This window comes from Pelodiscus sinensis, chromosome 5, assembly GCF_049634645.1.
Source record: "Pelodiscus sinensis isolate JC-2024 chromosome 5, ASM4963464v1, whole genome shotgun sequence".
NCBI classification, from domain to species: Eukaryota; Metazoa; Chordata; order Testudines; family Trionychidae; genus Pelodiscus; species Pelodiscus sinensis.
The window spans coordinates 77049697-77072846 of record NC_134715.1 but is presented as its reverse complement, the minus strand read 5'-3'; the positions used below and the strand labels follow the sequence as shown (position 1 = coordinate 77072846).

Genomic DNA, 23150 nt, shown 5'->3' with positions numbered 1-23150 from the left:
ATCTTTCCTGAACCACTTAACACTTTTCTAGTTAGTATACTCACATTACCATGGCTACAGCTTCTGTTTTCTGGGTAAAACTACCTGCTGCATTATTCAAAGTAGAAATGAACAATTTACTATTTTTCAAAGGGTATTGCAAAAAGGTTTGGCCCTGGTTAAGTTGGGAGGTAAGCTTAAATTACATATTGAAAGTACATTATCTGACTCCTCATATTGTACAGATAGTAAAATTATACACAATAGGAAAGTTGAGCTGTGTTTGTACAGTGACTAGAAAACTGGGACTGTGTTCTTGATTGGCCCTGAAGCTCTACAATAATAAATGTGATTAATAATTATATTGGTGATGCACCCCTTAAATGGCACTGCTTGATGGGAAAAGTAGCATGCTGTCACTAGTGGGAACCTACTAGGACAATGGTGGGCAACCTGTGGCCCATTAGGGCTCTATGTGTGGCCAGAGAGACATTTTGTTTACCATTGTCCATGCTGAGGGTTGCCAGATTCCACTGGTTTCCATTTGTGTAGTATTTTCCTACCAATATTACTAAAGTGACATGCATGTAAAGCAAGGGCATGTAATGTGAGATGTGTGCTGATTACACACAACATTGCCTGTAAGAGCCATGCACTCCCTCTGCATCCGATCAAAGCACAGCTACATTTCATTCAGCACACCCTGAAAATTCTAGGTACGAAAACTACCCTATCGCAGAAGACTTGTTTACCACAATTGTGCAGCCCATTAAGATGAAGAAGAGCCACTCATGTGGCCCACTCACTAGCCTAGGTTTCCCATCGCTATACTAGGAATAGGCTCCTGGTGCATCTTTGAAAAAAAGAGATAGAAAATAAGACAGAGAATATCTTATTGCCTCTATGTAAAACCATCGTACGCCCACATCTTGAATACTGCATACAGATGTGGTTGCCTCATCTCAAAAAATATATTAGCATTAGAAAAGGTTCAGAAAAGGGCAACAAAAATTATTAGGTGTTTGGAAGGGGTCCCATATGAAGAGAGATTCAAAAGACTGGGACTTTTCATCTTAGAAAAGAGGAGACTAAGGGGGGGATATGATAAAGGTCTTTAAACACATGACTGGTGTGGAAAAAGTGAATAAGGAAAAAGTATTTACTTGTTCCCATAGCCTAAGAATGAGGGGTCATCAAATGAAATTAACAGGTTGAAGATTTAAAACAAACAAAAGGAAGTTTTTATTCATGCAGCGCATGGTCAACCTGTGGAACTCCATGCTAGAGGATGTTGAGAAGATCAGGACTTTAACGGGATTCAAAAAAAGAGCTAGATAAATTCATGGATATTAGGTCCATCAATGGCTGTTAGCCAGGATGGGTAGGAATGGTGCCTCTAGCCTCAGTTTGTCAGAGGCTTGAAATGGTTGGTATGAGAGGAATCCTGTGATGATTCCCTGTTCTGTTCACTCCCTCTGGGACACCTGGCATTGGCCACTGTTGGAAGACAGGATACTAGGCTAGATGGATCTTTGGTCTGACCCAGTGTGGCCCTTCTTATGTTCTTATGATTCCTGTAAGTGCAACTCTACCAACGTGTTGGTGTGATTCCACTCCATCAAATCCCCTTCCTCTTCAGGGAGCCAATAGGGCTTCCAGCAATGCTAATTTTCTGTACTTGTCAGCTCATGAAGTTGTTTCAGCAAGGCAAACAACTTATAGCTGCCCTGTGCACAAGAGATGGATTGGATGTTGCCGGAAGAGGGAATCCTGGTTAAGGGAGGTACCACCTGTACCTTAGTACAGTTTTTCTAGTACCTTGGTATAGTTTTTCAGCAAGGCAGAATGACAGTTTTGTTTCTGCACAGAATCACAGCCTCTCCACAGTAATGAAAAAATTAGATATGAATGCCAGCATTTGGTAATTTGCCACACAAGTTCTAAAAATGTGATTTTCATTGCTGCCACATCCATCTGGATATGAGGGAATTGAGGACAATATTAAGTGCTTGGCTTTGAATGCATCATTCTCACTGCTCTTTTTAGGCAACCCATATGCTCAGGATTGTGGTACCTTTGTGGCTATGCGGATATAGGCTGGAGTCTTAGATGCAGAGCTCTCTTAAATTCGAGCATTTGGCTTCAACTTTGCCTGTTAGATTGTACGAGGTTAGGCTAGAAAGTAGTTACTCTTGATAAGTAATAGGTATTAATTAGTACATTGAGTCACCAATACTTCACTTCTGCAGTTATTTCTGATACCTTATTGCTGATACTTCTAACAGTGTCAGGCTCTGAGTTCGTGATTTCTATCCAAGTGAGTAAGTACAGTTTAGGTGATTCCAATAATGAAGAAAGTCAGGAAAAATAATGGAAACTGAGCCAGAGCTTTTACCAGCATTTGATATAACCCGTGCTTTTTTTTGTTTAAAAAAAAAAAAGTGCTGGTACTCCATGGGAAAAGTTGTTGAGTTCTGACTGGAAGTGCTAGTACAGGCAATCCCCGAGTTACGCGGATCCGACTTATGTCAGATCCGTACTTACGAACGGGGCTTTTCTCTCCCCAGAGAACGCGGGCAACAGGACCGCCCAGACGCGCTGCGGTCTCGCCGCCCGCATCCTCCGGGGCGAGAAAAGTGGCTCCGCGGCTCCCTGGTCTGCTGGGGGGAGGGACCCCCAGCAGACCAGGGAGATGTGGAGCAAAGCCACAGAGGACGCGGGCGGCGGGACCACGGCGCGTGTGGGCGGTTCCGCGGCTTTGCTCCGCGTCTCCCTGGTCTGCTGGGGAGGGGCGCAGCTAGTGCGCCCCCCCTCCCAGCAGATGAAGCTATTCTCGCGGATGCCTGTGGTAGAGCAGCTGGGGCGCTGCCGGGCTGGTCCCGCAGCGCCGCTCCTCGGCGCTACTGGACCTACCCGGCAGCACCCCAAGCATCCTGATTCAGCTGCAGCTGGTCAGTTTCAGCAGCGGCTGAATCAGGATGCCTGGGGCAGAGCAGCTGGGGTGCTGCTGGGTTGGTTCAGTAACGCCAAGGAGCGGCACTACTGGACCAACCCAGCAGCACCCCAGCTGCTCTGCCCCAGGCGTCCCCAAGTCAGCCGCTGCTGAAACTGACCAGCGGCTGACTACAGGAAGCCCGAGGCAGAGCTGCTCTGCTCCGGGCTTCCTGGAATCAGCCACTGATAAGTTTCAGCAGCAGCTGACTTGGGGACACCTGGGGTAGAGCACCTGGGGTGCTGCCAGGTTAGTCCCCGCAGCGCCAAGGTGCGGCGCTGCGGGGACCTACCTAGCAGCGCCCCAGCTGCTCTGTCCCAGGTGTCCAGATTCAGCCGCTGTTGAAACTGATCAGTGGCTGATTCCAGGAAGCCCGGGGCAGAGAAACTCTTCCTCGGGCTTCCTGTAGTCAGCCGCTGGTCAGTTTCAGCAGCGGCTGAATCTGGACGCCAGTTCCAAATTACGTACAAATTCAACTTAAGAACAAACCTACAGTCCCTATCTTGTACGTAACCCGGGGATTGCCTGTACTGCATCTGGAGGTGCGGGTACTGAGTACCTGGCAGTACCATCACAAAAAAAGCACTGGATATAACTAAACCTAAAAAACTGTAAGAGACAGAAACGTACCGTAAACTTTTATCACTTTTATAATATGTATTCAAAAATACTGTCACGCAGGGGAATATGTATCAATGTGGACTCTACAAATTATGCCCCTGTACATTTTTATTCTCACTATTATACTGTAGGTGCTCACACTGCTAAATATCTGATGCATCATATGTATTCATTTAGGTAAATGGAAGAACCTCTCCTAAACTCTGCAAGTCCTTCAGACCATTAAAAACATATTGCACTAAATAGTCTGTATCCAAGTGATTCATAATAATGTTTGTCCAGAAGATAAGTAAATTTAACCATAATAACTTAGAATATCAGCATAAAACCAGTAATTTTATATTGGTCTGATAAGTCTACCCTCTTCCTTTTCTGCTTTCTCCTTGCTTCACAGTATGGAGACACGGTCTTATATTTGCTTCTTCTGAGTTTTGTATTAGATTACTACAATGGTTCTTCAACTTGTTTGATCACCCTTCCCTTCTTTGTGTCTGTAGTCATTTATGCTCCACTTTCCTCACTCTCTCCTGATGAGCATAGCCCCAGGGTGTCCAGTAGCACCACAGAAGTAAGGATGACAATGTGAAAAGTGATGTTTTTTAATATCTCTTTTCACAATAGACTTAGTGCCCCATTACCACCCTTACTTCTGCACTATTGCTGTCACCCCAGAGCTGACAGCCAGAGCCCTAGGCTGCCTTCCAGTGAGGTGGGAAAGGGTGGGTTAGAAAGAGAACAGGTTGCCCCCAGATGGCAGGACTCTAGCTGTCAGTCCCAAGGCAGCACGGCTCTGGCTGTCTCCTTCATCCCCACCCCCAAGGTGTGAGCGACTCTTCTGCACAAGCCCCAGCCAACCAGGGCTGACAGCCAGAGTTCTTTTAAAAAAAAGAAGAAAAAGAAAAAAAAACTTACACAGCTTGCAGCTCTCTTGGAAGGCTAACCCCATTGTTTGAGAACTGTTGGATAATAGATTAATGAATTCCAAAGTGGAAGGAACCACTGTGATTATCTAGTCTGACCTCCTATATAATACAGGCCACCGAACTTCCCAAAAAATGGTTCTTAGAACAAATATTTTAGCAAAACATCCAATTTTGATTTTAGAATTGCCAGTGATGGTGAATCCACCACAACCTTATGTTATGCCTTTCCCTGCCAGAGTTTGAGCCAATTGCTAAATATTCCATACGTATTCACTTACAGATTATCTTAACCTTCTCTTTGTTAAATAGATGGAGATACGACATCTTTTCTAATACTTTAAATCATTCTTGTGTCTCTTCTCTTACCCTTGTCCAATTAATAAACATCTTTCTTGAATTTTGGGTACCAAAACTGAACATAGTATTCCTGTAATTATGGCTTATATTGTTTGTTCTTAGATAAATACATTCATATTTAGCCATATTAAAATACACGTTTATTTGCAGACAGTTTATCAAGAAATCCAGATTACTGTGCTCTTCATTATTTAACTCTTCCCCAATTTCTGGGTCATCATCTTCATACTTCATTAGTGACAATATTTTTTTTCTTATAGGTCATTAATACACATGTTAAATAGCATAGGTGTTACTCTGGTTGAAATAGAACTAGCAGAATCTTTTTTTGGAGGGGGGCAGAATAAGGCAATATGCCATTTTTATTGTGAAGGCAGAATTCATCTACTATCCCTAGCTACTTAGATTATCCACAACATGTTTACACACCAGCCTCAGTTACTCATGTTATTCCATGAGGTGATCTACACATGAGGAGGGGAGCTGCGTTGTGTCAGTTCACATCAGTCCTCCTGGAGGATGACCCAATTCTATAGTTTTGCACCCATCTTTTTATATGTTTTAGTCCATAGAACCTGTTCTGTCCCACTGCCCCAGGGACTATGATGAGTCATCAGTTAACAACAGATGGGACTTGGATCTTCTTTCCTTGACAGGGCTTTTTGTGTCTCAGGGCATGTCTAGACTGCCCATGACTTTCTAAAGAAGATATGCAAATTCATGCTGAATTTGCATATCTTCTTCAGATGCTGTTTTCAGAAGTTTTTTCAGAAAAAAAGCAGTCTAGGCACTGTTCTTTCAAAAAAAAACCTTTTTCAAAAGAACCCTTTTTCCTAAAAAAAATGAGGTGTATAGGGTTCTTTTGAAAAGGGTTTGTTGTTTTTTTCCAAAAGAACCGCATCTAGACTGCTTTAAAAAAAAAAAAAAAAAAAAAAAAAAAAGCTCTTCCGAAAATGGGATCGGAAGAAGATATTCGTGCAAATTTGCATATTGTGCCGAATTTTCCCTGAATTTGCACATGTTCGAAAGCCGCAGGCAGTCTAGACGTGCCCTCTCTCTCTCTCAGTGGGTTCTTTTGTAGGGCTTACTCGCATTGTTCTTCAGCCATTCAGCAGTGCTAGCAGCTGCTCACACAGGCAGGTTGGCTTCAGGGACTGATCTCTGTACACACACCCACATTCACACTTCTAAATGAGATTGTAGACACACTCTTAACTTTAAGCAGAGTAAAGGCAGTGCAGAGTTTAAAATGGGGTTTCGGATACAATATGAAGTTATTTCTAGTTACAATGTATTATCAGTTTAAAAGAGTTTTAGATACATTATAAAAAAGTTACAATAACAGATTCTTACAAGATAATTCTTAACAGGCTACTAACAAATTTATCCAAAAGTGGTTACAATTCAGGAAGTTACATAATGTCATATTGGTAGATACAGTTAGTTAAAAGGGTGATTTAATTCTTCAGCCCTACATAGGCCTAAGAACCAGTCTTGCTGTGGGATCCCACTTTAAGCACACTTGTTCAATAATGATTCTCCATTTACAATTACATTTGGATACCTCTTAGTTAGCCACCTTTTTATCTATTTATTGTGCCATGTTTATTTTATAGTCTAATGTTTTAATCAAAATATTGTACAGTACCAGTTCAAATGCCTTCCAGAAATCCAAACATTTTATATCAACACTTTTACATTTGTCAGCCAAGTGATAACCTCATTATTAAATTGATAACTCAGAATGACTCCAGGGGCTAACCAGAAGATAATGAGCTTTTCAAACTTCATTAATTTATTGATCTTTTTACAGCAAAAGTTTGCCATTAGGCATACTTGGTGGTTAGTCAGGCTCCATAAACTGTGTGAGTTTCACCAGCTGCATATATAGTACTGCTGTCGAATTGAGACACAAGCCTTTGTGAGGGATTGTGTAAATCAGTTCTGCTCCAGTTTGCTTTGGGAGGCAAAGTGACTTGTATTGCTATGGGAAATTGATGTTAAAAATATACTTGTAAGATAATCTATGGGTAAAATCTTGGCTCAGTCAGTGACAAATCTTGCACTGACTTCACTCAAGTTAGGATCTCACCCTGTGCCTTGTGCAACCAGACCTTATAGTGTTTTTATAGATGACAGGAAAGTGAGAGACATACAACCCCCATGCACATGCAGTACAGTGACAAGTTCAATAAACTTGTGTGTTCTATAAAATTTTGAACTCTAAAGGCACAGCTTCCTGCATATATATCATACGTACTATGTTGAAATTGTTTCTCATCAGATAAAGTCCATCTCGCACACTTTTGGAACTTGTTGTGAGCACTGGCAATGTTCAAAGCTCCCACAGGAATCCTGAATAGCATTGAAAAATCCTGCAGTTAGTCTTGTGCATGTGAAGGAGAGTGAAGTGGAGGTGGGCGTGGGTGTGAATGAAAGGCATAGTGTAGACTAAGTATTGAAAACACGTGATGTCACATTTTATGGAAAAATATGATAAGAGTATAAATAAGAGACAGCTCCATATTGTCTGAGTGATGCACAACAGTTTTGCTGTAAGCCAGAATATATCAAAGTTTTCTTCTGTTTGTACTTTTTTTCACACTTCATTTCAAGGATCATCTGCTAGAATTTAAGAGCAAGCAGAAGTGTGGTGTGACTCACTGAATGACATTTCATAAACACGCCTACTTAGAGAAAGGTTAAATCCTTCAAAAATATGTAGATGTAACAAGAGAAGTACAGGCAGTCCCCAGGTTACGTACAAGATAGGGACTGTAGGTTTGTTCTTAAGTTGAATTTGTATGCAAGTCAGAACTGGTACATATTGTTGGGGAAACTCTAGCCAAATATTTCTCCAGAGCTCAGTTTTATTCTCCCACACCTCACTTCCCTCAGTCCTTTATTCTCAAGCTGAGGTGTCTGCTGAGAAAAGCCGCTCCACATCTCCCTGGTCTGCTGGGGAGGGGGGGCACTAGCTTCGCGTCTCCCTGGTCTGCTGGGGGGAAGCAGCTAGTGCGGGGTTGCCTCACCCCGTTTGTAAGTAGGGATCCGATGTAAGTCGGATCCATGTAACCCGGGGACTGCCTGTATTTCAGGTGGTGTCATGTTGTTGTTACATGTCTTACTGTCTTCGTCTGGTAGAATTTTTTGAAAGATACCACTGCTTCATAGGATACTGATAAAAAATCTAAAGGGAAAATTGTCTAATCCATCTTAATAGAGAAGTCAGGATTTCTGAAGAGCTGACCTTTGCAGAGAAAGTACATTACTTGTGTCCAAACTGTTTACAGACAAAAAGAGAGCAGCAGAGGGGGATAGCAAATCAGGGAGTTTGGTTAAGCATTGAGAGACATTGCTCTGGATTGACAAAGCGCTATGAGTCTATCACCTGTGAGTTAGGAATTTAAAAAATGTATTACTGAAGACTACATTTGTGTCTGTCTCTCACTGTTCTACAACTGGACTTAAGTGCATAGAGTATGGTCTGCAAAAACAAGGTGTCCTTTCCTGTTTGGTAGTAGGCATATAGTCAGTGGGATTCAATGTCCTGGTAGAATTAAAACTCTTGTGCTCTTTTTTTTTGGGGGGGGGAACATTTCATAGCATTATATAAGTGAGTCTTTTGCATTGGAAAATAAACTTGGAATTCCTAAAAATGTTTTTGTATAGTTTCAGAAAATACAGACATTAATATTTAATGACTGACAATGTCCTGAGCATTGTACAAGACAAAATGGACAAACACTGTATGCCTTTAAGTTCTTTGGAAGAGGGACTGAGCAAAATACCAAAGAGTGTTATATATTTTATTCTCACAGTGGGAAGTAGAACAAATAATTTTATTAAACCCTGTGGACTGCACCGTCTCAACTCAGTTGCTTCCAGTCTAACTCTGCCATTCTTTTTGGCAGTTTTTCAAAGAGACATTATTAAGGGTGCAAGAGTACACCATTCCCCAGCACAGAAGAAATAGGAAGTAAGACAAGAGACCATGCTGGCTTAACAAAGAGAACTTCAATTATCTAAAAAACAAAAAGGAGTTGTATAAAAAGTAGAAACTAGGTCAAATTACAAAGGATAAATATAAACAAATAATGTAAGTATGTAGGGGCAAAATTAGAAAGACGAAGACACAAAATGAGCTCAATCTAGCTAGAGGCATAAATAGTAACAAGAAAACATTCTACAAAAATATTGGAAGCAAGAGGATTACCAAGGACAGGGTAGGCCCATTTTTCAGTGAAGAGGGAAAAACAATACCAAAAAATGTGGAAATGGCAGAGGTGCTTAACGGCTTCTTGGTATTGATTTTCACCAAGAAGTTTGGTGGTGATTGGCTGTCTAATAATAGTGAAGTGAAAATTGGGTAGGTTCAGTAGTTAAAACAGAAAAAGAACACATTAAAAATTACTTATAAAAAGTAGATGTCTTCAAGTCAGCAGGGCCTGGTGAAATCAAATGCATCATAGAATACTCAAGGAGCTGATTAAGGAGGTATCTGAGCCATTAGGCATCATCTTTGAAAAGTCATGGAAGATGGGAGAGAGTCCAGAAGACTGGAAAAGGGCAAATATAGTGCCCATCTATAAAAAGGCAAATAGGGACAACCCAGGAACTATAGACCAGTCAGCTTAACTTCTGTGCCAGGAAAGATAATGGAGCATATAATTAAGGAATCCATATGCAAACATCTAGAAGATAATAAGGTGATAAGTAAGAGTCTTCACAGATTTATCAAGAACACACCATGTGAAACTAACCTAATAACTTTCTTTGATAGAATAGCAAGCCTTGTGGATAAGGGGGAAGCAGTAGACATAATATACCTAGATTTTAATAATGCATTTGATACAGTCTCGCATGACCTTCTTATCAATAAACTAGGGAAATATAACATAGGCTACTCTAAGGAGGGCACATAACTGGTTGAATAACTATTCTCAGAGAGTAGTTATCAATGGTTCACAGTCATGCTGGAAGATCATAAACATCTCTGGGCTGTTTGTATCTTCAAAATCTGGGGCATGCAACCAGCTGCTGAACGCCAGAGAATTCACAGTTCAACTGCTGCCGAAATTCTATTAAACTTTGTACATTACGCTGTCACTATGGATCAGCTGCTTCCATCATTGCATCCACTGGTCCCTGTTCCACGGGTGTCCCTCCAGAAAACATGGGTCCTCTGATTCCAGCTCCACTGACCACAATACAGATAGGTAGCTCACTGGACAGAACAACTAGGATGACTTCCTATTATTTATCTTTGTTAATTATAAAATATTATTAGTACTAATTTTTTTATTCTTCCCTTGTGGCCATCATGGAAGAAGTGAATCTTTAAGATGGATCTGAGGGGAAATAAAGGAAGGTTACTTTGACAGACCAGAATTGGGAGGCAGTTCTGCAGTAGGTGTGGTGTGGAAGTGGGCATGGAAATAGCTGAGGAAAAGGCAGAGTAACAAGATGTCAGGGCAAGAATCCTTATCAGAGTACTGAAGGCAAGGATGAAATGTTACTGTAGTTTATTTGTTCAGGGAAGATCATAAGCTTGCCTTACAATTTCAGATAGGACATACTTTTCAAGTTATATATGCAGCTAAGCAAGGTACGATGAGATTAAATGCTTTGGTGAACATCATACAATAAGTCATTGACTCAGCTAGAATTTATCATCTAGGCATCTGATCTGTTGCTCTCGCTAATAAACTGTATACTGGGGGTGGCCAAACAGTGGATCCTGAGCCACATGCTGCTCTTTTACCATTAAAATGCAGCTCACTGGCCCCCTACATCCTCCCATTCTCCACCTACCAGGCTGGGGCAAAGGGGGCTTGGGACATCTGCTTTGAAGTGAAGTAGTTGAGTAGGAACTTCTCTCCAGTGGAGAGGAAGGTCTTGGGGCTTCAACCCCATAAGGTGCACCTACCAGGGCTCAGGGCTTCAGCAGGAGTGGGGCTGCAGCCCTGAGCCTTGGCTCTAAGCAAATCTGCTCCAGCTCTCAAACTTCTGAAGACTGTCATGTGCCAGTAAGTTTGGCCACTCCTGTTACAGAGCCATAGATGCCAGAGCACATAATTGCTTACATGATATTTTAGTATATTTATTTGGGTCATTGTCATTGCAGCACAGGTTGGACCTTGCTGGTCTGGCACCCTCAGGATCTGACTGGTCCCAAGTGAGGGGATTTGCCGGACCAGGGAAGATCCTTCCCGTCATGGCCGTGCTGTCACCAGGCTAGTTCTCCAGCCTGTCCCCGTTGCTGCCTCAGCCCCCCAGGAGTCTTCCCAGCCCCACTACTGCTGGGGCCAGAGTGCCTCAGCCAGAGCCGTGAAACCAGGGCAGAGCTCCGCAGGCACCTAGCTCCACAGCTGAGGCTGGAGCTCTGTGACCAGGGCAGAGGGATAGGGCTGGAGCCCCGCTGTCCGGGCCAGAGTTCCCTGTCTGCCACTGGGGCCAGAAATCTCTGCCATTCCGCATATTGTCCACCCACCCACCCACACACACACACACACCCCACAGATGTTGCCAGACCAGGGAGTCCCGGTTAAGGGAGGAACAACCTATAGTGTTATTGCTAACTATGAGATGCAGATTTGGTTAATGTTGTTGCTGCCTGTAAAGGTTATGGTTAAATACAGAATTTCTCTCTCTCTCTCTCTCTCTTTCCCTCCCTCCCTTGGGAAGGGCATTAGATGATGATGACTAACATTTTGTGTATTTCTATGTTGCAGCACAGGGAAGTATAATTTTCAGTTTTATGCTGATCTATGCTGATTTACATTTTTTGCAGACATATTAGATAACAAGACTAGACAACCAGAAAAGATTTGATACTAACCAAAGCCATAGTGCAAATTGAGTGAAGGTGAAAGATTAGCTACAAGTAAAATAAGAAAATAAAAGGATTTCAAACTTAATATTTCAGGATGGTGGGTAGGAGGGGAGTCAATAGGATGAATCTGTGCACAGACAAAGGCATGAAAGTGTGTGTACATAAGCATTTATATGGGTATATGAGTATATAAGTCCGGGAATGGGTGTGGATATAGGGTACATATGCGCATATATACATGGAAGGTTTGTGGGGAGAGCATTCATGCCAACAGTTTGCATATGTATGTGTACACATGCATGGAGATATGGATGTTGTAGTGCATCTGTGTGCAGATGGATGGATGTGTTCAGAAAGTGTGTGTGTGTGTGTGTGTGTGTGTGTGTGTGTGTAGTTTCATTCTGGGCAGCCACTTTCCACTCTTTTAGTTATATATGTGGTTACCCTTTTCTTTGCATTGTTAGGCCCTATCAGGCCTCTCTCTGTGAAGCACAAAGACATACTGGGTTTTTACCACAATGAAACGTGAATATGGGTTAGACAAATGGCTGCTGGAAATAAAGTGTACATTTTAACAGTAGACATAATGAGCCATTGGAACAACCTAGAGGGGATTCATCATCACTTCAATTCTGTACATCAAAACCATGTATGTCAGTTATACTTATCTGGCCCCATCGTCATAATGTCTGAGCACTTCACAGTCCTTAATGTATTTCTCCTCACAGTGCCCTTATGAGGTAGGGAAGTGCTACTGTCCCTATTTTACTGAGGCACAAGGATCAGTGCCCAGCCCAAGATCACACAGGAAATCTCTGATCAATTAAGGAGTGAGCCCAGGTTTTACTGAGCCCCCTCACCCCCACTGCACCATTCTTCCTCTTATCATAAAAGTGTCTTTCCAAAAAATAAGGTGTAGCTCATCAGAAGTTATGGGCTTAATGCAGCTACTAAAGAGTGAAATTATCTGGGCTCTGTTATGTAGGCAGCCAAATTAGATGATCATAGTGGTCTCTACTGGCCTTAAAAATCTGTGACTCTATGGCTCAGAAATGAATAAAAATAATAAAACACTTTTAAAAGACATATTCTTCAAGTGTTTACAAAATAACTCATCAAAGCAAATGACAAGGAGAAAGGAGGAGAGGAATGTAGGCAAGTACTAGTTCATTTACAATTGAGCAGCTTTCCTAAAAGGGCCATGCAACTGCGAGCTTCCATAGCCCTGGCAAAGAAAACTAGCAGCCTTAAAACTCCAACACCCTGGCTGATCACAAGCTCCAAGAAGCAGTGCTCAAAGTACAGTAGTAGCTGTCTGTAGGACTGATGCTATCTGACACAAGGCAAAGACTTATCTAAGGGCTATGTTGGGGAGAAAAATCAGACGCTGGATGAAGCTCATTTTCAGGTTTGAAGTAAGGCACATGTAGAGTTCCAAAGCCTATTTTATTTGATTTGCATTTTCCCTCTTCACTTGGAACTGATAAAACACCACATTCAGGAAGCATACATCTAACTTTCAGCTACATTTTTCAGCAGAACACATGCATCTAGAAGAGATTTCCAAAAAGAAAACAGGCTGAAATTGCAGTAACCATCAGCCATCTCAACAATTTAATGATATATGGCATCACACAGAGAAAGCATCACAAATCCTTTTGTATGAGAGAGATGAAGTTGGAATGTGACACAAAAGAATGTTGCGTAATGGAAGAGAATGTTTCATGTATTTAAACAACATTCATTGAGACTCCTGTAAATGAAGACTTTCAAGAAATTGAATTACTATTCCATGCTAAACTAGTAGCTTAGGGTTATTATGGCACACTCAACTAGCCAGAAGGAGGCTTTGTGGTAAATTGTGACTTTAGAATGATACAAGGTTCTCAGAGAAGATTTAACATTTTAAAAGCTTTCTTCAGCACCCTGTCTTAACTGGCTGACAGTGCCCATACTATGTATAGTAGAGCTAGTCAGAAAATGAGTATCTTTCCTGTGGAGAATTATAATTTGGCAAAAGTCTGAGAATGAAAATATTTGTTTTGGAAATGCTGCTGCAGGGATTTGTGAGAGCTGTGATCTGAGTGCTTCATACTCCCAATCTCCACTTTAGACAGGTAAATATTCAGACTATATTTCTCCTGATGCACCATCGTTTCCTCCTTTTGGAGAAGGATGGTGGTGCAGTTTTTGGAGTCCCTTGCCATGGCGTGTCATGGGATATGTAGTCAGCTGAACTGAAATTCTTTACAAAATTCATTACAAAAATCAATGGAAATCAGACTTTTCACACCAAAAAAAATCAATTTTGTTGAAAAAACAATTTTCTATTGAAAATCAATTTTTACCAGTTCTAAGACATACATTTCCACTGGGTGTCAGGATCACACAAGCAATACTTCATTATTATTGTGGTAGCAAATTTCACAGGAAGCAATTGGTGCTTTCACACACAGCTCTGATTACTGCTCCTAAATATGATCAGATGTTTCATGTGTGATGAATGATCCATTCAAATAATGCATGACAATAATAATAGTAATTTCTAGCTTTCATGTAGTGCCTATCATGAGATCTCCAACTACTTCACACTCAGTAATTTTTAAGAATTCCAGTTAAGGTAAATTAAAATGTTTTATTACAATGAAACTGCCAATCTGATTTTGCTTTTTAATGATGTTTTCCAGCAATTCCTTGCAAAAATCATTCAAATATGATGTTTGGCCAAAGTTTTTGAAATGGAATACCTAAAATCATATTTAGATCACTATATAACTGACTTGATCTTCAGAAGTGCTTAGCGCACACAATTCTCATTTAGTTTAGGTGTCTAAATATGGATTTAGGAGTGTATCTTTCAGAAATCAAGTTTCAAAATTTTGGCCTCAATTTTTAATAGTTAAAAATAAGAGGTATTTTTACCCATTTGTAAGACTAGGGGTGTAACTTGATTTTTCTGTACTATCCTGTCCTTATATTAACAGAATGAGTTCATTTACTTATATTTGAGTCTTCTCATTTGTGTCTTGTCTGCTGAAGCAAGGCCAGCAATTTGGTGTCATTTGGTTGCACCATTCCAAACACCTTATTTTGAAATACCAGGTGACAGTTTTCAAAGAGCATACAGTAGTTATCTACCTATTTTATAGTAATTCCAGAAATGTTATAGACATGCCTGACATTTTGCATTTATGCAGAAGGCAATCTCCTGTAGCCATTTAGAATGAACACATGAAAACAAATGTTAAAAAACACATTATTTGAGATTTTTAATGGGAAGGGGGAGGAATATGTTAACATTTAGCAAATCATGATCATTATCTTGTTCTGCTCACACCGTTTTTCAATATCTATATCTTACATATTCAGAACATCTGCCCTATGATGAACTTCTCATACTTCTTGGATATAGCCATAATGAGCCTGATCCATAGTCCAAATCAATAAATCAGTATTTCCAGAAGTATTGTCTTCAATATGCTACTTTTAGGAGTGTGTCTACAAGTTATGAAGGATCAGATAAAGATGACAATGTGCTCTGGGTAGGTAGTAGTATGAGTAGCTAAAATACTTACAGTTTTCCAGCACTCCATGTTGAGAGACATTCATGACTTTTTGAAGTTGTTTGGTCCAGCTTCAACAATCATGTTATTTTTGGTATCAGCTGACACACATTTGAAAGGAAGAATAATAACTATGATATGAACTATAGTATGATCAGAACATTGTTTTCATTCAGAGTTGAGAAACTTAATAATGAGAGAATTCATTAAAGAGCAGTACTTAAATTCCAAGGCTGCTTCTGTACACAGTGGTATTAGAGTGACTCCATTGTGTTCTATGATAGCTAGTCATATTTACATTTTTGTTTTGTGAAATTTGTGATCATTTGTCAGATAATTTAACTCTTTGGGTATGTCTAGACTACATTGGTTTAAGAAAAAAACCCTGCTCTTTTTTCAAAAAAAATTCACCTGCGTCTACACTGTAATCACATTCTTTCAAAATTAAATCGAAAGAATGCAGGGGTTTTGTCAACATTGGTAAACCTCATTTTACGAGGAAGAATGCCTTTTTCAGAAAGTAGTGTGTGGACGCAGAACAGACATTTTTCGAAAGAAGAGGCAATCAAAAAAAGCACAGGTGCCCTGGTGGCCATTCTGTGAATAGCAATCAGGGTTTTCTTTGGAGAGAGCGTCCATGCAGTCTGGATGCTCTTTTTTTGAAAAAGCAGATCGCTTTTTGGATCTGGTTTTGAGGTATGGATGCTCTCTTTCTAAAGAGTTCTTTTGAAAAAGCTTCTTTCAAAAGAAGCTTGCAGTCTAGATGTACCCTTTGAGACTGATTTCCTTTTTCTCTCTGGATGCATCCTGAATATCTTTTCCCATGTTGTCACCTCTGCCCTTTCCTTTTCTTAGACATGCTTGTTGTGATCCCAGCTAGACTTGCTAGAATGATTAGTACCCAAAGTTGCCTTTATTTCCTACATAGTGTTTTAGACCGTTTAGTTCACAAAGACATTTAACCATTTCTTCTACTATGGCTGATTAAGGGACAGCTAATCTCATGGACCTTAGGGCTCCCTATTTTCAAGGCCTCGTAATATATTACTTCATCTGTCTACATTTTCTGAAGGGTCTTGAATTGATTCCTGATGTTCATCAGCACTAATGATGGATCTATCTTTCTGTTATTGCCACACTGTTCTGTGTCTAACAGTGAATGGTGAAAGTTACATAAACATTAATGAAACCATTATGTACCTTAAACTCCTGAAACTTTTAAATTTAGATTAATCTTCATAATTGCCTTAGCTATTCTTGTGGATGCATTTTTTGAAAGACAGTTTCATAAATAAATCAGTTACTCATCTCTTTACAGTCATGGATTTCTGTCTGGGAAACTGTTTTAAGTTAACTTATGAAATACTTTTGTTTTCATTTTAGAGTATATCCCTGAAAAAACACTCAGAATAAACTATGTTTCTAAATTTAGGATGGTGCAGTGCTCCATGATTATAACTCCATGTTTGTGTACATACTATTCATCCGTTAATGTCAAATGATTTTTTTGTCATCTGGAACAAGCACATTGTATTTACCAATTTAAGAATTAGTTCTATAGCCTTCGCTCATAGGCGTGGTTCTATCTACTTTACTTGTCAGTGTGAATAAGGGATCTTCAAGTAGTGTCGCTATGGGTGCTCCAAGTAAGTGTATCTGTACCCCTGCATTTCTAATTTGAGAATTTTGGTAGCAGTGTCTGTTCAACATATGCACCCTTCTTCCCTCTTGATCTGCCTTGAAAATATCTAGCATTGCATGGGTTATCTGTCCTCCATTCCTTCTCAACCTCAATTGGTTTGAGATGGAGCAAGTAGCATCCACTTTACTCTCTATATATTTATATTTGGATAGTGTTAGTTTATAGCTATTCTTAGAGTTTCCATTCTTTGTTGCAGTAGCTTTAAAGTTTCTGTTCCTTAATTCTAAACAAAAAATATTATTTCTCTTTTAACCCATTTTCTTACCTTTGTCATGGGATTAACCTCCTACAGGCATTCCCAATTCTCCTGGTTTTAGAAGGAGTCTCTTCTGTAGGGAGGCAACTGACATGATGGATGGATAATCTTGTTGCATGCAGTGCCTCAAAGAGGTACACATCCCACAGAAGTGCATCTTCTGCCAACAGCTGAAAGCTACATCCCAAAACAGCCAAGAGGTAAAAGTGAAACTCCTCACGAAAAGTGCTCTTAAATGGGCAGCAGAGCCTATTGTGAGTCTTCTTCAGGATGCAGTTTGTCTTCAGACCCATCAAGCTCTAGAGAGGGAGAACTTCAGAAGAAGTCAGCTGACTCTCCCCTCCCCCTGCAGAGACTCCAGAAAAAGTGTTGCAAGTTCCCAAACACAACTCCTGAGCAGCCAGAGAAGATTCCTGGCATGTTTGGTCACTGTGGCAACAATGGCTCTGAGGCTTGAGATCCTAAGGAAACAGCCCCTCTCTTCCCCTCCCTCTGCCCGGTGCAAATCCTGCCACAATGCCTAAAGACCTGAGGGGCAAAAGCTCTGAAGCAGCGTCTCCACCTGCTAGAGGCGAGAATGGGGACCGTACCATAGCTCCTAAATTAGCACCCACAACATCATCCTTGGCACTGAGTGCTTTAAAAAAAAAGTTTAGTGCCAATGAGTCAGCACTAGCATCCCTAACAGTGCCAAGTGTGATAATGATACTGCAGGAGTTCTCATAGAATCCTAGGGCTGGAAGAGACCTCAGGAGGTCATCAAGTCCATCCCCCTGCCCAAAGCAGGACCAACCCCGACTAAATCAATCCAGCCAGGGCTTTGTCAAGCCAAGACTTAAAAACCTCCAGGGATGGAGATTCCACCACCTCCCTAGGTAACCCATTCCAGTGCTTCACTACCCTCCTAGTGAAACTATTTTTCCTAATATCCAATCTAGGCCTCTACCACTAACTTTTTTGCACCAGCTTCTCCCATCTTGAGACCATTGCTCCTTGTTCTGCCATCCATCACTATTGTCTCCATCCTCTTTGGAACCTCCCTTTAGGAAGTCAAATCCCCCCTCACTCTTCTCTTCTGCATTCTAAATAAGCCAAAATCCCTCAGCCTCTCCTCATAGATCATGTGCTCCAGCCCCCTAATCATTTTGGTTGCCCACCGCTGGACCCTCTCCAATGCGTCCACATCCTTTCTGTAGTGGGGGGCCCAGAAATGGATGCAGTACTCCAGATGTGGCCTCACTAGTGATGAATAAAGGGAATAATCACTTTTCTCTAGATCTGCTGGCAATGCTCTTCCTACTCCCCAGTTCTGCTTCTCTAGGGACCTTATTATCAGGGCTCGACAAACAATACAATCTACTTGCCCATGGCAAGTAGATTTCAGCCACACGCCCCGTTCATTCGCGGCGTGTGCTTGCGCATTGCAGCTCTTGCGCATGTGCAGTACGGGGCTGGCGAGCGGTTTTTGCCGCCGTTCGTCAAGCCCTGCTTATGATCATGGAGGAACTAGAATCCATGCTTGTCAGTACTGGAGCTCCAGTACCAAGTATGTCTCAGTCCCCAGAATCACTATCAGCACCAGAGAGCTCATCACCAGTGACCCTGTCAGCCATACCCTACTCCAGCAGGAAATCAGATGGGAAATAGGATGACAGTTTCTCTCTGGTGTTATACCACAGCCTACCATTATGGCGTCTGTTAATCATGTCCCCATCTCAGAAATCTGCAGGGCAGCAACTTGGGCCTCTGTCTATACTTTCACAGAATACTATGCAATTACTTGAGACTCCATCTCTGATGCTGTCTTCCACGCCACAGTACTATTGTCAATAACAGGTTCCACTCTTAAGCCCCAGCCCTCATAGGAGGCTACTGCTGTGGAGTGACCTATAGTGGAGCACCCAAAAGAATGTTACTTCAAGAAGTTATTCACTTTGTGCAGTAATGATATTTCTTTGAGATGTGTCCCCATGGGTGTTCTACAACCAGCCCTCCTCCCCTGTCAATAAGGGGAAGGAACAGAGGGCAGTTTGCCACCGCAGCACTAGTTAGGCTCGAAGCAGACCACGAGGGACGAGAGGGTGCATGTGAGACAAAGGGACACTGCTACCAATGTTTTCCAATGTGACGTGCAGGAGCACAGATATACTGACAGGGACACGCATCTTGAAGAACTATCATTACTGCACAAAGTGGTTAACTTCCTCGTATAGAACTGGACTCTTAATGAACTCTTCAACACAATCTGGGTCATCTACTAAGTATACTCTAAAGCTTTAAATGATATTTTTCAGGTTGTGGATTAAAAGGCCATTTCAAATTATCAGAAAAATCTGCCTGATTAAAACATTTTCAAAAGAAGAGTGTAAGATGCTTGTATATAGGAAATAACTGTGATATCTCTGAAAACTGTGTGGTCACTGTTACTTATTTATTATGGTAATTAGTGTGTGATATTTTTCTTAAATTTATATTTTTTTGAATATCTTCAGCAGCTCCTTGCCCCCTTCTGAGAAGTGAAAACATTAGTGCTGAAATAAGCAGTTTTTTTTTTAAAGTTTCTGTTTATGACATACAATATGTTGCTAATTTATAGAAATTGTATAGCTGGCAGACAGTATGGAGAAGTATACCTTCTTAAGAAGGGGGCTTCCAATATGATTTTGAAGCACCTTTATTTGAGATGGGAGAACCTGGTGCAAAAAGTAAGTTTCTGGATTAGTTCAAGCCCAACGTCTGTTACCAAACATCAGGAAACAAAGCTCATCAAGTGTGTGGCAAATTTTCAGCATTCTTATTTAAAGATATATCCTTGTTTTCTTAAGAACACCAGAAAAAAATTTGAAACGAATCAAGCACTTTATTTGTTTTGATATTAAACTGTCCCTATCTAACCCTTTCACCATTCCTCCTGCTTCATCTCTCATTTAAATCAGATAATCCTAACAACTGGGCTCTTTTCCTTTATACGTGTTGTGATCTGGTAGGTTTACAGGATACCTCTAGGGCTGGTATTCAAGGACTATCAAAATTTTTGACACTGAAAAAAAATGCAGTGGGTTCCAAGAAGCAAAAACTCCACAATCCATTTCTCACAACTAATGTGAATGTTTGATATTAATGTTTAAAAGTGGATAAAATGAATTCAATTCATATTGTACTCTGTTTCAAAAAGATCTGATGGAAACCATTATTATTTGTGGTGGAGGAAGGATGCATTTTGTGATAATCAAACAAGCTGCTGAATTAATATCAACACTCTCCAACGTTTATAAGTGTGATCCTACTCAAATCTCAACTCAAAACTTGAAACACATTATGGATATTCATCCCAGGACACTATGGTTACTGGCTTTGCTTCCAATAATACCTGACAGGATAATTTCCTTCATGTTTTCCTCCTCTAATATAGAGTGTGGTTGATTTATTTCCTAATCCATGTGAATGTGAACTTGCTAGCACAGCTAAAAGCATGTGTTTTTGCAATTTGCCTACACACAGCAAAAGGAAAAGGGAAAGTTTTTATTAATTTGGTAACGTTTTCTTTTCTTATTTTTTTTCTCATAACTCAGCTTGGAAACCAGAAAATAACTGCCAATGTGATGGAGGTAAATGCTTCACAGACACACAGACAAACAGCAACAGAAGTTTCTTCACTGCCTTCTCCTTCTGTGGTACCAGTTAACAGATCTTCTTTCTCACCCGACAGTGGCACTCACCTAGCATCATTTATTTTGCCAACACTTGATGATTTTTTGCCTTCACGCTTTTATAAAACCCTGGCCCTCTCACATTTTTCATATAAATACCCTTTCATAGCTCCTGAAAATACTATCCACAGGAATGAAACAACCTCTGTAATCTCAGACTCTGCCATGAGTGAGTACTCCTCTTGCACAGTGAGCGAGTCCTCCACAGCCATTCTAGATGAATTGCAGATTTGTAACTATGATACTACTGACTGTTCCGAGACACCTTCCCCAACCTTGAGCCAGATGTCTGCTGTGTCAGATGGCACCACCTTAACCACCACTGCTGTCACTTCTCATGTAATTATCCTTCCTTTTTCCTCCATTTTGTTCAAGCAGGTTGCCAGAGGGGATAAGAATTAATTCTTGTCTGTTATCCCATTACTCGTGTGGACATGGTGTTAGTTGTTTGTTCAGGTTCTGCAGAGTATGGTAATATGTTATACTACAATAATTTTTTTTCAAATAACATGTAGTAAAGCCACCCAAAATTGTGCAATTAATTGTGCAACTCTAATTTCAACTAAGATACAGTGAATAGTTTGTTTACAGCAAATAACCAATTTCTCTCATCACTCTGTCCAAATATTTTAAAGGAAAGCAGACTGGAATTTAGGCTAATATACTATAAAAATATTTAATTATTGGCCATACAAAAAGAATGCACAGATTGAATTTTCAGCAAGGCTAAAAATCAGCTTTTAGCTATCATTGAGGTACTTATGTCAGGCACTAATGTACCTCAGATTCATATTAATATGGCTGATGAAAACACATAATACAACCTTGTTTTTCCCCCAGCCATGATCACTGACTGCATGAAGCTGTTTCTGTTTTATCTCCTTTAACTAACAGTTCCCTTTCTTAAGCACAGTTATTTATCAGGAATGGATTGTATAAAGAATATTAGATTTGGCTCCTAGGAATTCTATTATTTCTCAGGGAAGCATTTTCTCTGGACAACTCAAGAAAAATAACTAAGTCTACATACATATGTGTTTATATATAATGTATAATGGTGGTTTTCAAACTTTTTTTCTCACAACCCAGTTGAAGAAAAATGTTGAAGCCCACAACCCAACATAAATTGAATAAAGTGTGGGCTCTGAGGTGCAGGGATAAGCACATTAGGTTGTAGGGGGGCTTTTGGTCAGTGGTGCGGCAGGGGTAGTAAGACAAGATTCCTGCTTCTCCTGGCACTGAAGACTATGCTGCATCCCGGAAGCAACCTACAGCAGGTTCCTAGGAAATGGGAGTGAAGAGCTAGCACTCAAGGCAAGGGCAGTGCATGGAACCCTGAGCGCTCTCTTCCCTCCCTCTCACCCCCTACCTAGGAGCTGGGACTGCTGCTGGCCACTTCTGGGGCGCAACGCAGTCTGCAGTACCAGGAGAGGCAAGTAGCCTGCCTTAGCACCGTAATACTGGGTCATGAAACGCAATGACAAACAGTGATGTATAGTATATGAATATATGCATAGATAAGCGAAAAGGTATAGAATGTGGGTCAAATTCACCTCACTTTACCCGTGGGAATACTTCCATTTTCTGCAAGGGGCTACATGTACAATTAAGGGTTGTCAGAATTGGTCCCATATTTCAGTTAAATAATGAGTCACTGAATTACAAAACTATAGATATTTTTAGTAGGGATTCTTTGGTGATATGATGATAAGCTGAGACCAAAGCTGTACTGGGTCAAAATGTTGACCAAAGATTTTGTTTTATTATGTACATGTAGAAATAACAGCAAATTTTAACTTAATATAAATAACTTTAAAACTAAAATGTCTTTTTAAGAATGGTTCTACAACAAAGTTGCAAATAAGAGTCAGAGTTCAAAGTGCTGAATGTTTTTTATACTATATAACAAATTTATGGTCATGTCATGTTAGCCTGATAATTCCCACCCATGAAACAAGAATTTTGAGGCACTGGAACTATGAATCTGTTCTTTGCCACCTACCTGCAAGCAAAGATTAGACATTTAATATAATAAAATAAATACAAAGATAAAACTGCATCAACACAGGCATTAACCAGCCAATACAAGGGAATGTCAGGTGCCTATATTATTTGTGTGCATTTATAGTAAACAACTTTTACTTTTTGAACAATATTTTGGTATGTTAAAATAATCATGATCTGTTTTATTGCTATCTCCACCAAATATTCT

At 40.5% G+C, this 23150-nt stretch overlaps 1 protein-coding gene across 6 annotated transcripts in view; it reads left to right on the top strand.

The window, feature by feature from the left end:
* SORBS2 (sorbin and SH3 domain containing 2) overlaps positions 1–23150 on the top strand; it is a 261132-nt gene that overhangs the window by 146032 nt on the left and 91950 nt on the right. For 3 of the 6 annotated variants that reach the window (XM_075930308.1, XM_075930310.1, XM_075930309.1), the window contains exon 9: positions 20801–21277. The exons of the other annotated variants lie outside the window; for them this stretch is intronic. In XM_075930308.1, the coding sequence (XP_075786423.1) occupies positions 20801–21277 (477 nt within the window). The remainder of the gene's footprint in view (positions 1–20800; positions 21278–23150) is intronic. 6 annotated transcript variants of the gene reach the window in all.